Source organism: Monocercomonoides exilis (genome assembly GCF_001643675.1).
Source record: "Monocercomonoides exilis strain PA203 chromosome Unknown scaffold7-2047599, whole genome shotgun sequence".
In the NCBI taxonomy this organism is placed as follows: domain Eukaryota; phylum Preaxostyla; order Oxymonadida; family Polymastigidae; genus Monocercomonoides; species Monocercomonoides exilis.
In genome coordinates, this window is record NW_027150552.1 from 295,551 (window position 1) to 311,985 (window position 16,435).

Consider the following 16,435-nt stretch of genomic DNA (forward strand, 5'->3'; position numbering starts at 1 on the left):
TTTTCCAATGAAAAATCAACATTTTGATCAAAAATATCGTTAACCTAGATGATGTGAGGAAAAAAAATATCCCTCACTTGTTTTCTAAAATCCTTCTATAAACAATTCATCAAACATTCTTCAAAGAATTTATAAATAATGAAATTGAAATTAACATTCAAACTCAATCACAAGAAACAAAAAGAAAATAACTTCAAATTCAAAAATTCAGTGAAAATTAAAGTACATCATCAGTGAACGAAATAAAGATTATATATCAATGAATCATTTGGATTTGAAGTCAGTTATAAGAAACATTTATAACTGGAAAAAAAAGCCCAAGTGCTTGACAAAGTTCTCATATTTTCCATCCAATCACATGAACTGTAAAGCAAACTGTTCGATTTTTCTTCGAAATCTTCTTCCTCAAACCATTCGTAAACCAACTTTGCGTACAATTGCTCAAGTCCCAAATTATTCTCCATCAACCAACAAAACTGATGTATCACCTGTCTTGAAATTTCATCATATTCAATGCAATTCCCCATAACTTGATGCAAAATCCATTTTAGTCTTCGAGATTCTATTTCAAGTTTAATCACTTCGAGACCTCTGAAAGCAAGAAATTTTAGCTCGGCCTTCATAATATGCAATTTTGCCCTGTTCGCTCCCTTTAAGGAGAACAGCTTTCGGATGGATGCGAATAAATTGCTTGAGCTTAAATACCATTTTCCCCAATGGCTTTGTGATGCTAAGTTCAACAAAAAATAAAAAAAATCGTTGAATAATGCGTTATTAAATTTCATCTCGAAACTACGCTTTTTAGCTGATTCATAAATTGGATAAAAATTTGTCGCTACTTCAACAATCTCCTCCAGTGTTTGCTTTAATCGTAAGCTATCTTCAACATCCACAGTATAGTTTGTATTGCATTTGTAAAGAAGAAGATATAAAAAAGTCGCTCTCCACTGTGTTTCCTTCAAAAGTGCTGAAATAGGCGCTTCTTTCGCTTTTTCTTGTGAAGGAAATGGGATTTTAAATGGGCAATCTGGATCAACTTTGACATTTACTCCAATTAGCTTCTCATTGCAAGCAATTAATAGAGGTTCTAATGCAGTTTTTATATTAATTGAACAAAGAACATCTTGAGGTACTAAAAGAATTAAAAAAAAAAAATCCAATATTTAAAAAATGGAAAGCTATCCAAAACAAACCATGAAGTGTCGTGATGCAATAATAAAAATGTAAGATATCTCGAATGTTGAATGGTTCATCCAATTTTCGTGAAAAAATTATAAGTTTGTCCATTAGAACTTCAGATAAAACTCTACAGTAATAATCGTCAAATTGCCTCCAAGAAAAGAGGCAGCCGATTGAAAGCGATAGCCAGTGTATAAACTCAAAGTTGTACTTTGAAGGTTCCTTTTTGTAGTCAAATACGCTTTTGAATAAACTCTCTAAAGCAGGCGTATCCATAAATAAAGAAGTTAGTTTATTTTGTGGAGTAGGCATGTCGTAATCAAGCATGTTTGCTACAATAACGTAAAAGCACTTGAGCAAATGGTTTTTTTTCTCCAAACATTTTTCTTTATCTTGAAGATACTCCAAAATAGGTTGAAAGTCCAGAATAGAAAAAGAAGATTTCTCGAGTAAAATGTCTTCCTGCATAATCTGCTTGAAGAATAATTCGATATCTTCATTATTTAACTGACATTTTCCATTTATAAATTCTTGTAGCGTTTCTTTTTTCCAAAAATTATTCAATTATTAAAAAATGCAGAACTCCATCAAAGCAAACTTATGATTTCCATTTCATTAACTAAATATCACTTTTGTAAATAAAATATCAAAACAGGCGAAAGATATACAAAGAGAAAGCCTACAGAATATAAAATTAAATTTCTAAGATAATTCACATTTACCATAACTTAAATATTTTCATAAAAAATTAGTTTTATTTTAGCTATTTGCAAAGCTAACAAATAATAATAAGGTTGCTGCAGTTATGGCTGCGCAAGGTAATATGTCAAAAGATCTATTTCAAACAGTTCGTGACATTTCGTTTGAAAAGGTGCTTGAACATATAAAAGCTGGCAACATACTCTCAATACGTGATGTAAAGCTAATAGTGCAAAATGCTACAAGTATTTTTTCTTCTGAAGAAAATTGCGTGAATGTAAAAGATGAAAATATTCGTATTATTGGAGATACACATGGTTTTTCCATTTTTGTTCATTTGTTTGTGGAAACGTTTCGTAATTTATTTTCTTTAATTTAAAAGGAACACTGAAAAACATTGATGACATTTTTTCAACTGAAATATTAAATCAATATTCTCAAGTATTTCTTGGGAATTATGTCAATCGTGGCGAAAATTCATGTGAATGGCTTTTACTTCTTTATACAGCAAAAATATGCTATTCTTCAAAGACTTATCTTCTTCGCGGAAATCACGAATGTGAATTGATGTGCAGACGTTTTGAATTTTATAAGGAGTGCACTCAGAAATACAATGAAGAGATTTTTCAACTTTTCTTGAGTTCTTTTCATGCACTTCCTCTTGCTGCTGTCGCAAGTGATGGGAGATTCTTTTGCGTTCATGGCGGATTATCTCCACGTATTGGAACGGTTTATTTTTTGAATTGAGAATATTATATCATATATTAATTTTTTATTTTGTTTACTTGCTACTTTCAATTTAGTTGGAAGAACTGTCAAAAATAAACAGACACACAGAAATTGAAAAAGATGATGCCATTGCTGATCTTCTTTGGAGTGATCCACTTCCTTTGAGCTCTCCAATGACAGCTGAAGAGAAAAATGTTTATTTTCTGCCAAATACAAAGCGTGGGATTGGCTTTTTCTTTGGGTTTGTTCTGCTTTTATTTTCTTCAATTGTATCTATTTGCTGGATTATATTCTCTATTTCTATTTGGGTATTTTAATTTGAATTCTACCTTTTTATTTAAAAAAAAATATCCAATCTGAATGCTCATTTTTAGGCCTAAAGCGATTGATGCCTTTCTCGGAAACAACCATTTCATCGCTCTTATCCGCTCTAACCAATACTCTCAGCGTGGTCTGCTGTTGGCACACACAAAAAGCGCAGGGTTTCCGTCTGTGGTGACAATTTTCTCATCGCCGAATTTTCTGGGGCTGATGAAGAACAGAGGATACATTGCAATTGTGAAGGACCAAGTGTTGAGCTTCACGAAAATGGTGAGTGCACAAGCAAATTCAAATACTTCCGCTCAAACACCATCAACTCAACAGTCTGCAACAGCAACAACAACAACAGCAGCAACAACAGCAGCAACAACAGCAGCAACAACAGCAGCAACAACAACAACATCATCATCATCATCATCTCAATCTTCATCTCAGATGCCTCCATCTAATTCCAATTTAGTGAGTGAAAGGACTCTTCCTCAGTCAAATGAGCAAGGCATTGCATCATTCATCGAAGCCAATTCACTCCACCGCCTTTTCCCTTTCGCAAAATCGCCTGTTGAATCTCTGCTCCGGCTGTATCTCCAAAACGTGCCTCAAAATGCACTTTCGTCTGGACAGCCTTCAGAAAACACACAACAAACAACGAAATCTTCGGAAGGGCAACAAAACACGTCTTCTGAAGCATCGCAGCAGACATACACAAATCCAAATGCACAAATAAGCCAGCCGAATGCTGCTAATGTTAACAATACTCCTTTTTCTCTGCCTCCACCGCCGCCTCCTCCACCTTCTTCTGTATCTGCTGCAAGTGCTGCTACTTCTAATGCTTCTTCTTCTGTTCCTTCTTCTTCTTCTGTTCCTTCTTCTTCTTCTTTATCTTCTTCTTCTTCTTTGGTTGATTCTCTTCCACCGTATTTGAAGTGGTTTCTGCAGATGGCAAGCACGTTTGAAGGAGTTGCAGCACTCGATGCAATCAATCAGAGATGGCCAGAAGGAATCAAAGAGGAAATGAAAAGCGAAGAGAAAGAAGAGAAAGAGAAAGAGAAAGAGAAGGAGAAGGAGAAGGAGAAAGAGAAAGAGAAAGAGAAAGAGAAGGAGAAGGAGAAGGAGAAAGATAAGGTGAAAGAAAAAGAAAAAGAAAAAGATGAGAAAGATAAAGAAGTGAAAGAAAAAGAGATAGAGAAAGAAAAGATGAAAGAAAATGAGAAAGAAAAGGAGAAGGAGAAAGAGAAGGAGAAAGAAGAAAAAGAAAGAAAAAGAAGGGAGGACGAGGAAGGAGAAATGAGAAGAAAAGAAAAGAAAGAAAGAAAAGAAAAGAAAAGAAAAGAAGAAAACGAAGACAAAGAAAAAGAAAAAGACAAAGACAAAGAAAAAGAAAAAGAAAAAGAAAAAGAAAAAGAAAAAGAAAAAAAGATCCAAAAAGAAGACGAAGAAGCGAATATTGAGAAAGAAGAAAAGCAATCAGAAGCACGCAACACAGAAAAGGATGTTGCAATCCCTCAAACAGAAGAAAGGGACAAGAAAGCTGAAGAATCGAATGAAACAAGTGAAAATGCGAAGAAGGACGATAAAGAGAACAAAGAAACACAAAGTCAGAAAACAATTCTGACAACTGTGGAAAACATGCCTGAAGCAGCGAATGATAAAAATGAGAATGAAAAAAAAGAGAAAGAAGAGAAAGAAGAACAAAAGGAAGCAGAAGAAAATTCGAATAATCAAAACAAAACGAATGAAACAGCAGAACATTCAAATGAAATGGCAAAAGAACCAGAAAATTTGAAGAAAGAATCAAACGAAAAGGACAGCAATGCTTCTTCAGCAGACGCAACATCAGAAATTGCACAGGAAGAAACAGAGAACAACAACACTTCCATTCCATCGACATCACCTGAGATTCATTCAGAGAATGAAACAGCTGAGCAAAAGGATTCCAATCAACAATCAACAGATGAAAGAGAACAAACATCAATGACAGCAACAGCCTCAGAAACGTCAATTACAACAACTGCAACATCTTCTTCTTCTCCTTCTCCTTCTTCTTCTTCTGAGCCATTTTCAAGTGACACTAAAGAAATTCCACAATCTTCAGATACTTTGAATCCAACAGAGCCATCAAATGTATCAGAGCCACAAGAATCCCTCTCTTCTTCAGAGTCATCCAGCAATGCTCCTTCAACTTCTCCTTCAACGCCATCAACTTCATCTTCCTCTCCATCAACTCCTCCTTCAACGCCATCAAGACAGCAGCCCACAACACCCACAACACCCTCTTCTCTCTCCTCCTCTCCTTTTCTGTCTCCCAAATTCTCCACTCCAAAATCTCTTCCTCAGCCACACAGAAGAAGCCGGCTGCTGCCAAGCAGAGAGACTGAGCCGTCGCCAGTGAGAGAGGCAGCGATGCAGATGAGGAAGCACAACTTGGCGATGAAAGTGCTGATTGCACAGAAGGAGAGAGAGAGGGAGATGGAGAAGAAGAAGGACGAGAAGGAGAAGGAGAAGGAGAAGGAGAAGGAGAAGGAGAAGACGAAGAAGAAGAGAAAGGAGGAGAAGGAGGAGAAAGAGAAAGAGGAGAAAGAGAGAAAAGAAGAGAAAGAAAAGGAAAAGGAAAAGGAAGAAGATGAAGGTGAAAGTGATTCCAAGGATGTTAAGGAGGAGAAAGAGGAAAAAGAAGAAAATAAAAAAGAAGAGGAACAAGATGACAACGATGAGAATGAAAGAAAAGAGGAAGAAAAAGATAAAAATGCTGCAGCTGAAGCACAAAATGAAGTTAACAAGACAAAAATATCTGAAAATTCGAAGGATTCTTCAACAAATAAAGAAAAAGAGCAAAGCTCATCTCTTTCTGAGAAAGAAAAAGAAGGCACAGCATCAACAGAAGTTACAAAAAGCAGAACCGAATCAGCAGAAAAACCAAATGAAAGTGAAGGCAAAGAAAAAAGAGAAGAAAAAGAAAAAGAAAAAGGAGAAGAAAAAGAAGGAGAAAAAGAAGAAGACCTGGATTCTGATGTGATTGTTGTTGGCAGCTTCTTTTCATCTGCCAAATATCTCCGAAAAAGCTCTCTGCAGAAACAAGGCGATTTGACACGTGGAAAAAGAAATCATTCAAAAGAGAAAGGAAAAACAGAATTGAAATCAAAGAAAAACGAGAAAAGAAGCAAAAATAGTGTTCCAATTGAAGAAGTTATTGAGGTTGTCAGTGATGATGAAGCAGCATCAGAACAGTCAGAAAATAAAGTGGAGAAGACAAAGGAACAAGAAACATTGAATAACAATGACATTTCTGTTGGATCTGAGAAGAGCGTGAATGAAGATGGAATGAAAGAAAAAGAAGAAGAGAATGAAAAAACAAAGCAAGCAATTGAAGAGAAAGATAAAATGGAAGTTATAGAGAAAGAAAAGAAGGAGAAGGAGAAAGAGAAAGAGAAAGAGAAAGAAAAGACTGAAGAAAAAGAAAGTGAAAAAGGAGAAGTTCAATCAAAAGCAAATGAATCTGAATCAAAAATAGAAGAGAGCAAAAAAGAAATAGAAAAAGAGGAAGAAAAAGAAAAGGGAAAAGGGAAAGAAAATGAAAAAGAAAAAGATGAAAATATAGCGAAGACTTCAGCAGAAACGAAAAATGAAAAGAAAGAACAAGACAAAAATGAAAGAGAAAAGGAAAAAGTTAAAAAAGAGAGAAAGAAAGAGAAAGAAAATGGAAAGAATAAGAAGAAGAGTGAGAGTAAAAGAAAGACAAAGAAAGAAGAAAAAGTTGAGAATAATGAAGATGATAGGAAAAAGGAAAAGGAAACGAAAAATGAACAAGAAAAGAAGGAAGGAAAAGAAGAAGCTGAAAAGAAAGAAGGAGAAAAGAAAGGTGATGTTGAAATGAAAGAAAGAAAGGAGCAGAAAAAGGAAGAGGAAGTTGAAAAGAAAGACGAGAAAATGGAAGAAGAGATGGAAGAGAAAGAAGAAGAAATAGAGAAGGAGAAGAATGAAAAAGAAGAAAAAGAAGTAAAAGAAAAGGAAGAAAAAGAAGAGAAGAAGAAAGAGGGAGATATGAAACCATCTGTAGAATCAAAGAAAAGCAAAAATGAAGTCAAAAGAAAAAGACCATCAACAAGAAAAAGTAAGAAGAAAGAAGAGAAAAATGAAAAGAAAGAGAAAGAGGAGGAAGTGAAGAATAATGAAATGAACAAAGAAGAAGAAGAAAGAGATGTTGAGGAGATGAAAGAGAAAGAGAAAGAGAAAGAGAAGGAAGAAAATGAAGAGAAAAAGAATAACGAAATAAATGAAAAAGAAAAGAATGCTGAGAAAGAGGAGGAACCGAAAGTGGAAGAAAAGGAAGAAGAAAAAAGAACTATTATGAAAGAAGTCGAAAAGAAAGACGAAACAATTCAAACTGAAACAAAATTTGTTCGTTTTCCTCTTCCTCTGCCAATTCCATCTTCATTTCTGGCTGACTCATTTTTGGATGATTTGTTCTCATTCGCTCATCCAACATCATTTGCTTCTTGTGCAAATGCAAAACATACCACTCATCAATTGAACAATGAAAACAAACAAAAAGGTTCTGCTATTAATCATTCTAAAGAAGAAGCAGCAGCAAAAGAAGCAGAAGAAAAAGAAGAAGAGAAAGAGAAAGAAAAAGAGAAAATCCCTGAAAAAACAGAAGAACCAAAGAAATCCAAAACTCATCCACTGTTTTCACCAACTTCGCCTCTTCTTCCGACACCTGCAGATGCCAAATCGAAGAGCACAAAGCAAAAAGATCCATTTGCCCCACCAGTGAGAGAAGTGAGACAGACACACTCAACTCACAAGAGAGAAACAGCATCGTCTGCAGACATTCACGATGCACCTCAGCCACTTGCTGTAATTTCATCATCATCATCATCATCTTCTTCTTCTTCTTCTTCTTCTCTCTCATCACCCTCTCCTTTCATTCCTCTCTCCTTCTGCTCTCCTTCCTCCTCTCGTTTGGTGTCTGTGCTGGCTGTCGTCACCGAATGCACCCTTCCAAAGCCAACACGCACAAAAGACGGACACTTCATGCAAATTGGCGAAGTCTCATCTTCCTCCAAGTCAAATTCTGACTTCCATAAATTGCTTTCATCTTCTTCATCTTCATCATCTTTCTCCTCTTCTTCAGCTTCTTCATCTTCTTCAATGCGATTCAACCTCCATCAGGATACCCAACAGTCGTGGAATCAGCTGTTCACTGAGCAGAAAAGAAACGATGACTGGTTTGTGACGCTCAGCATAACTGATCCATCCATCTGCCCTTCGCTTCTCCCTCAGCCTTCTGCTTCTGCTTCTGCTTCTGCTTCCTCTTCATCCCCCTCTTCTTCTCAAGTCTTCTCCTCTCAAAATCTCCAATTCTCCCAATCAATCACTCCAGGCCTTTCACAAGATCTTACTTCCACACAGCCATCCACAAATGTCTCTTCTCTTCCTCTTCTGTCGTCTCGCCGCCTTGTCGTGAACATGTTCTTCCAAAAGCACGAAATCCAGTTGATGAAGCAGCTGTCACCAGGAAGTGTTGTGTGCATACAGGACATGCGAATACAGAAGCACCGGAATGAAGTGCAAGGTGTCATCAACACGAAATGGAAGACATCAAAAGTGGCTGTGATTGACAAGGAGAAGATGGAGGATGAGTGGAGGAAGATGAGTCAGATGAAGCAAAAGACAGCCAATGAGGGAAAAGGCGATAAAAAGGATGAAAAGGGAGAAAGTGCATCTTCTTCTTCTTCCTTCTCCTCTTTTTCTTCTTCTTTGAATACTGCATCATCTCTCTTGCATTCACTATCAAATCCATCTCCTCTTCTGTTTGCATCACAAGCTGACTTGGAAGCAGTGCTTCGTGTTGTCCATCCACAATTCCCATCTTCTGCTGTTCCTCTGCTGCTGTCTCTGATCGCATTCGCTTCTTCTCTCCTTCCGCTTTGTTGTGTCAGACACGCTGCTTATTTGCATTCTGTCGAAGACACAAAGAAACTTGCATTGTATCTCTCACAAAACTTTTTGGAAGGCAAAAGAACAGAAAATGATTCGAAGGGAATGATGGCAATTGACAACAGGGAAGAAGAGAAAGCAAACGAAAAGACAACAAATGAAAATGAAGCCATTTCAACAGAAACAGTAAATGCAGAAGTTTCTTCAGAATCCAATCTCTTTTGGCGCAATGAAGGAACGTCCATTCAATCCATCAGAACTTCATCTGATCATTCATCTTCATTGCCATTTGCTGCTCCCTTTTCTTCTGCGTCGTATGCCTCTCTCTTCCCTTCACTCCCTCCTCCGCCTGTGTGTGTCGATGCAGCTGGCATTGTGGTTCGTGTGAGCTTCCCTTTCATCTGCCTCTTCGATCCAACCTCTCCCTTTGGACACGAACTGGCTGTTGTCGAACTTCCAACTTCTTCTCCTGTCGAAAGAGATTTCTCGTCTGCTGTTGCATCCTGTGCTGTCGAAGGAACATGCTTGAGACTTGTCAATCTTGAAGTGTCGCTGTCAAAGAAGTATCTTAACTCTTCTGTGAATGTGGAAGGTAAAAATAACAAAGAAACAAGAAAGTCAAATGAAGGAATGAAAATTGTGAATGAAAATCAAAGAAAAGCATTGTCACACACTTCAAAGAGCACGCGATTTGCAGCTTCTTCATCGTCTCTTCTCTTCTCTTCATCGTTATCTTCTTCTTCTTCTTCTTCTTCTTCTTCGCTTTCAAGTATTTCTCCAATGAGCCAAACTGAATTGGAGTCATCTTACAGAGAAGCCGTTTCTATTGCTCGACAGCGTATTATTGCATTGAGAATAAAATGTGCTCATCTTCAAAGAGAAAAAATAAAACAGACAAGAAAAAAAGGAAATGCACAAGAAATGGAAATTGAAGATGCAGATGAAATGAATAATTCGAAAAAAGAGAAGATTGAAAATAAATCCAAAGAAATGGAATCTGAAGAAAATATTGTTGAAACATCCAATCAACAGCAAGTGGAGCCAAATAAAGTTAAAGAATTATCCAATAAAAATAATGCAATCGTTAATTCGGTTGAAAAGGATTCATCATCATCAGTTCAAAATGACTCGATGGAAAAAGAAGAAAAGTCTGAAAGAAACGCCATTTGTCAGCAGACACAAACATCTGCAAGAGACATTCCATTCACAAAACTTGATCCAATTCAATTTCCTTCTTTGGAAGGCGCATCAAACAACCAGTTTGTCGATTCACTTCCGATTTTGCCAAAAGAAATCTCACAACAAATTGAATGTGATCCATTGTGTTATGATGTCATTGATCTTTCTTCTGTTTCTGCCTCTGCTTCTGCATCCTCATCATCATCATCTTCTTCTTCTTCCATTCTTCCACCAGTTCTTTACACTTTCTCTTTAACTGACTCGTCTGCTTCATTGATCAACCTCCGTACTCTTCTTCTCATTCTCTCTCATTCCCCTTCTGCTTCATCTGAGTTTCCAGTCAAAAAAGAAGAAGAAGCACAAGTATTTTCTGAGAAGCCATCTGAAGAACTCCAAAAAGAATTGTTTACACCTTTTTCTGCATCTTCCCTTTGGACAGAATCTGAAAGTGTTTCTCTTCCATCGTGTGAATATTCCCTTATGAATGTGTTTGAAGGAGAAGACGATGAGCTGTTTTCTGAGATTGAAGAAGAACATAAATCTTCTCCTGCTTCTTCGGAGCTTTTATCTTCTTGCAATGAAAAAGAAGGTAAAGCAGAAGAAGAAACAGTATCAGGTCCTGCTTCATCTTCCTCTTCCTCTGAATCCAATGAGAATGCTGATAAAAGTGCATCATCACAATCATCAACAACTTCCTCTGCTCTTCACGAAGAATCCCAAAACAATGAGCTGACACAACTTCCAGCTGACTATTTGACTGAGACTCAGATGGAAACACAGCTTCCGCCAAAGATTCCTTCTCCTCGGCCTTCTTTGAATGCGAAGTGGGAAGCAGCGATTCTTTCTGTGAAGAAGAGCATCCAACAAGAGCTGCCATACACATTCATTGAGCTCAATGATAAGGAGAAGGACAAAGAAAACACACAAGAGAATGAAGCATCTGAGGAGACGAAGAGCCAAGAGCAAGACAATGGAGCAATTGACAACAAAGAAATACACAAGAGATTGGAGTTGGCGATTGTGAAACACAATTTTGAGAGTATTTTTGATGGCAGCTTTGAGGAATTTGTGAACAATCTGAGATCGAAAAAAGACAACGACAAAAAGGAAGATCCTGAAAATGAATCGCAACAAGCTCAAACAAAGAAAAAGAAAAAGTTGAAGACTGGAGATGAAGCAGAGCAGAGCCAACATTCATCAGAAGACAAAGAAAAATCCTCATCTGACTCAACTTCCTTTGATTACAATGTTTTATCTCTTTCTTCCATCATTGAGACGCCTCAATTAAAGCGTGTATATCTCTCTCTTCTTCGATACTATCTATTCCCAATCACTTCAATTGTGCTTCCTGACACACTTCACTCTTCTGCTTCTGCCTCTTCATCAACAGAGCCTTCATCATCTTCATCTTCTCCTTCTTCTCCTTCTTCTCCTTCTTCTCCTTCTTCCTCTCCTTCTTCACAAGACTCCACAGCTTCTGCTGCTGAGATACTCACATTTCACATACCACTCACAAAACTGATGCCTTTCTCGCAATCGTTGCTGAGCCAGCCTGAAAGTGCCAGCATTTCTCAGACAAGCACAAAAGAGCAGGCAGCTGAACCAGCAGCGTTTGACAAGGAATCAACGATTGTCACCTCCCAGTCATCTGAGCCATATGTCCTCACACCCTCTGCTAATTCTGCCTTCAGCCTTCTTCCTCCTCTCCAGCGCTTGTCTTCACCTGCAGCCCCGCCTCTGTCTATGATTATGTCGCAGCCTCTTTCATACTCTCAGTCATCTCCTCCGTTTTCTGCTTTTTCTCCTCCAACTCCAGCCATTTCTCAGACACTTTCACAGCTGAATTCTGCATCTACGCTGTGCTTTGTGGTCAAAGCAGCCATTCAAGAAGTTCGACTCCATCATCTTCCCTCTGCTTCTGATCAGCCAATTAACAATTCGACTATTCCTTTTTGCTGTCTGCCGTTCTGCCTAAAATGCAATCAGCTCTGCCAATGGATAGATGCAGATGATGAAGTTGGGAAAGAAAACAATGAAAAGAATGAACACGAAAGAGAATCGGGTGAATCAAACGTGATCGTAAAAGCAAGTGCTGAACCACAAGTTCGAAGGAAAAGAGGAAGGCCACGAAAAACTGACAATAATTTAAGCGAAGCTTCAAAAGCGGATAAAAGAGATAATTCTTCTGATGCCTCGATGAAGCCAACAAAGAGAAGGAGGAGCCAAGTTATTGATTCATCAATAAAAACGACTTCATCATCTTCTTCATCTTCTTCATCATCTTTATCAACATCTGAAGAAGAGCTTTCTACAAAGAGAATGATGAATACCAATTCCTCTCCCCCAAACAGTCAAAACACAAAGAAATACAAACAATGCTTCAAATGTCCTTCTTGTAATTTGCAGTTCCATCCAACGTCGATGTCAGAAGAAGAGGAAAAGAATGTTAAATGGGAATGGAACGTATCATTTCTGTTGTATGATCCATATTCTATTGATCTGTTTCCTACGTCTGTGCAAAGTCATTCTTCGACTGTATCTTCTCAGGCAGAACCTGAAGCAAACTCATCACTAAATAATGAATTTTCGACTCTTCATTCATTGAAATGTTCTCTTTCTTCTGATTCTGCATCTCTTTTCTTTGGCGCACAGCCAACAAACCTCTTCACTTCAACAAGCACCGCCAATCGTGTTGCATTTTGCTTCCAGAAATTCCATGTCTTTGATTTTGGAGACGCTCTTCATTCTTCTTTGGACAGAGACAGCCGCAAAGCATCAGCACATTCTGGTGGCTGCAGCTGCAGGGCTTGTTTGGCCAGGCGCCCCAGGTCGCTCTTCGGCATCTGCCACTCAGACTCCTCTTATTCCATTATAAGCACCTCGGTTTCTATGAAATGAGGTTCCAATTTGTAAAAAAAAAAAATAAAGTTGTTTCGTTGTTTTCTGTTTATATTCCACAAATAGTATGAATCGTGAAGTCTTTCAGATTTTTTTTAATTTTTGGAGCAAAAACGACAGATATTTGAAACTTTATGGGATCTTTTTTCAATTTCTTTTTCTGATTGAAGTGAATCCCTAAACAAAAATGTTTTTATTTAAACATAGTAAAAATAATTAAAAATTTAAAATTCCACACAAAAATAGAAACGATGATACGAAGAAAAACAAATAATTTGTTCTCCGCAGAATGAAATAGCTCTCATAAAGAGAGAAAAAAGAAAAAGAAAAAGAAAAATCATCTTCGGTCATTTGTTCTCCTAATTACACTCTAAAGCTCAGCAATACGCATTGTTCTCGCAAATCTTATGTGCAAGTTTAATAATCTTTGATAATTGGTTTTTGGGAATGGTATGCTTAGCATCCTTTTCGGAGTCAAAAAATGCTCCCTAAGCAAACGAAGCAGCCCCTTACCAAAAGCCATTTATCAAAAAATATCAACACTTGATAAAATACATCGATAACTATTTCCTGCATTGAAGAAATCAATCTTTCTTTCAATCTATCGGAAGAAAAGATCTAACAATTGGTGAAATGTGTAGATTTCAGAGAGATGGAGTTAGCTTATGCAGGAAAACAGGCGTTTCGCAGAGCAAGTGATGAGACTGCGATGGCATCGACCTAGATGACGTTATAATCATGCAGGACTGTATTCAATTGGGTAATTTGATCCTGGTCCTGAAGTTATACTGCTTCCGAGTTAAATGGGAAGAATTGTATGAAGAATACTCGCGGAGCGAGTCTTGAGAAGAATGTGAAGTGTGACATGGAGAATATGTGATAAAACAATTGGTAAAAGTTGAGGGAGAGTTTGATGAATTTGAGAGATGTGAAGTTGGTGATAAAGTCATGCATCCTGATGAAGAAGGTATACACGAATATGCTACCTCTTTTCCAACTTCATCATCGTCCTCTGTCAGAACTTGTTCCAATGGCAACGGTGATTCCTCATTAAAAATGTCACTTCCATCAATGCTGGAACTACTTCCTTGATCATCCATTGATTCGTGCATGGAATCTGCTCCAAAAGCGCTTAAATCGCCAGGCGCACAACTTCCACTTTCGTCGCAATGAAGATTATATGATGGAATATCGCAGAAGTTTCCAGATTTCTGAGATGATTGTGATGAACCGCAATCCTCTTTTCTCAAAAACAGGCAGCTTCCTCGTTCAGAAGAATCATCAATCAATGATTGAGAAACATAGTCAGATTTCTCATCTTCTAAATTTTGCCCTTCTGATGAATCGCTTTTTTCGTCTTCGCATTCAGCCTCTTCTAAATAATCATCGTTGCTTATATTTTCTTCGTCCATACACTGCAGTTGGAACATATATAAGTGAATATAACACATATAAAAAATAATAGAATCGTTCCAATTCATGAACGAAAGTTGAAACCCAAATAAACAAAAATAAACTATTAATTTTGAACAGAATGCAAAAACACACTCCAGGAGAGGTTGTATAATTGGGTGTTGGAGGAGTATGATTAAGTTCAACCTGACCAGAAAGAGGTGAAGTTTCTGTGACTAACGATGAAAATTGAGGAGGCGAAGGATTTCGAAATTGAGGATGATCATCTGATGGCGAAGAAGGTGAAATCCTTGGTGGAGTCATTGCATTTTCAGGAGGATAGTATGAAACCAGAGGTGACAAAGGTGATGATAAAAGAATATCTTTGCAACTTTCACAATAAGATTGAATAGTTTGATCATCAGCTTTTCGATCTCTTGAAAAAGATAAGCAAAGAAATCCTTCTCTTGGAAAAATACTTGTAAGCGGCATAATATCTTCTTCAGAGAAGAAGAGTGTAAAATTTAATGCTGTCAAAATCTGAATTTCGTTATGATATATTCTAGCGGGCTCAAGATTCAATACTCGGGCAATATTTCCAGATTTTATTTGATCATCATGCAGAGCTTTACAAGAAATTAAAATGCATAGTATCATTAAATAAAATAGTTCCGAATCTTGAGTAATTGAAAGAACTGGTCCTGCAATCCTCATGTATCGATGAAGAATAATTAATGAAGTCAAAAATAATTCCTCATCCAATTTGAAGAAAGAAATCATATTTCCAAGGTGCGAATACATAACCGTTGGATCATATGATGGAAGAAGTGTTATCAGCAACATTGACGCACGTTGTGCAAGGACAGACATTGTTAATTGCGGAGAAAATAAATCACCTTGTTGTGGTTGGATAAAACGCTCATAAAAAAAATTGCGCGGAATCATCATCAAATTATCTCTTGGGACAGATACGGCTGGATTGGGCAAAATCAAATTTGGGGAATTAGTGGGCTCAAAGCGGACAAGGTCAGTTTGAGGGCTCTGATTGTGCCAGTGGAGCATCTTCGAAGAAAATGATTTCGTTGGATATGTTTGCACATATGTATTCGAAGCGAAAACAGTTTTTGAAGATGGATTACTGGTGATCATAAACAGCCTCAAAAATGTACCCTTCGCGCAAGAAGAACAATATAATGGTTTAAAATCCCACTATTTGATAAAATCTTAACTTTGTTAAGTCCGTTATTATTGATGAATGTTAACGTATGACTGGTGATGGATGAAATGCAATATTGGTTTTACAGATACTGCTAAAAAAATTTTTTTCGTTTATGTTTTTTATGGTTAAATGCCATAATTTAATTGTCAATAACTATTTGTATTTGATATGGCTTCATTAACATTCCTTGGAAATCCAGTAAAAACTAATGCCCAATTCCCAGCTGTTGGAACAGAGGCTCCAGAATTCACTCTCACAAGAAGCCATGACAATTCTCCTTTCAAAAGCACAGATCTTCTTGGACACGGGAAATTGACAGTCATTTCTGTTTTCCCTTCTGTTGACACACCAGTTTGCAGCAAGCAGACAAAAGAATTCGTAACAAGCAAATTTATCAAAGAACATGGAGTTCAGCTTATGAATATTTCAATGGATCTTCCATTTGCCCAGAACAGACATTCTGAATCATGCGGATTTACTGATCCAACAACAATGTACAGCGACCATATCAAAGCTGAATTCGGAACAAAATACGGAATGCTTTTGCCTGACATGCGTCTTCTGGCTCGTGGCGTGTTTGTTGTTGACAAAGCCGGAAAAATTGCATATGTTCAGGTGCCAACAGAAATTAGCCATGAAGTTGATTTCGCTGCATTATACGCAAAGTTGGAGGAGTTGGAAAAGCAATAAAAAGATCATTTGTAACATTTATCAGATTGACGTGGTTCGTTTGAAGTTAATACGTATCCAAAATCTTTTTTGTTGTTTGCAGCTTTGATACGTTGATTTTTTTTTTTTTTTTTTTTTTTTTTTCGAAGTGATTTCGTTACATATTTTTTGTTAAACAATAATCAACAATATAATCTGTAGTTATCTCATAAT

The 16,435-nt window shown here is 37.2% G+C and overlaps 3 protein-coding genes across 3 annotated transcripts; 2 read left to right on the plus strand and 1 right to left on the minus strand.

The window, feature by feature from the left end:
* Positions 1 to 1,909: 1,909 nt before the first annotated feature.
* MONOS_742 (putative Calcineurin-like phosphoesterase) lies at positions 1,910 to 12,966 on the plus strand. The gene is made up of 4 exons (XM_067877742.1): positions 1,910 to 2,195; positions 2,261 to 2,607; positions 2,682 to 2,848; positions 2,982 to 12,966. The coding sequence occupies exons 1-4, from the start codon at positions 1,985 to 1,987 to the stop codon at positions 12,940 to 12,942; spliced, it is 10,686 nt and encodes a 3,561-aa protein (XP_067733263.1). The 5' UTR covers positions 1,910 to 1,984; the 3' UTR covers positions 12,943 to 12,966.
* A 28-nt stretch (positions 12,967 to 12,994) lies between these two features.
* On the minus strand, positions 12,995 to 15,488 carry MONOS_741 (uncharacterized protein). The gene is made up of 2 exons (XM_067877731.1): positions 14,491 to 15,488; positions 12,995 to 14,357 (listed from the first exon to the last, which is right to left on the minus strand). The coding sequence occupies exons 1-2, from the start codon at positions 15,481 to 15,483 to the stop codon at positions 13,695 to 13,697; spliced, it is 1,656 nt and encodes a 551-aa protein (XP_067733264.1). The 5' UTR covers positions 15,484 to 15,488; the 3' UTR covers positions 12,995 to 13,694.
* A 201-nt stretch (positions 15,489 to 15,689) lies between these two features.
* MONOS_740 (Peroxiredoxin) lies at positions 15,690 to 16,434 on the plus strand. Its single transcript, XM_067877720.1, has one exon. It carries the CDS (start codon positions 15,722 to 15,724, stop codon positions 16,241 to 16,243), a length of 522 nt encoding a protein of 173 aa, XP_067733265.1. The 5' UTR covers positions 15,690 to 15,721; the 3' UTR covers positions 16,244 to 16,434.
* The last annotated feature ends 1 nt before the right edge of the window (position 16,435 follows it).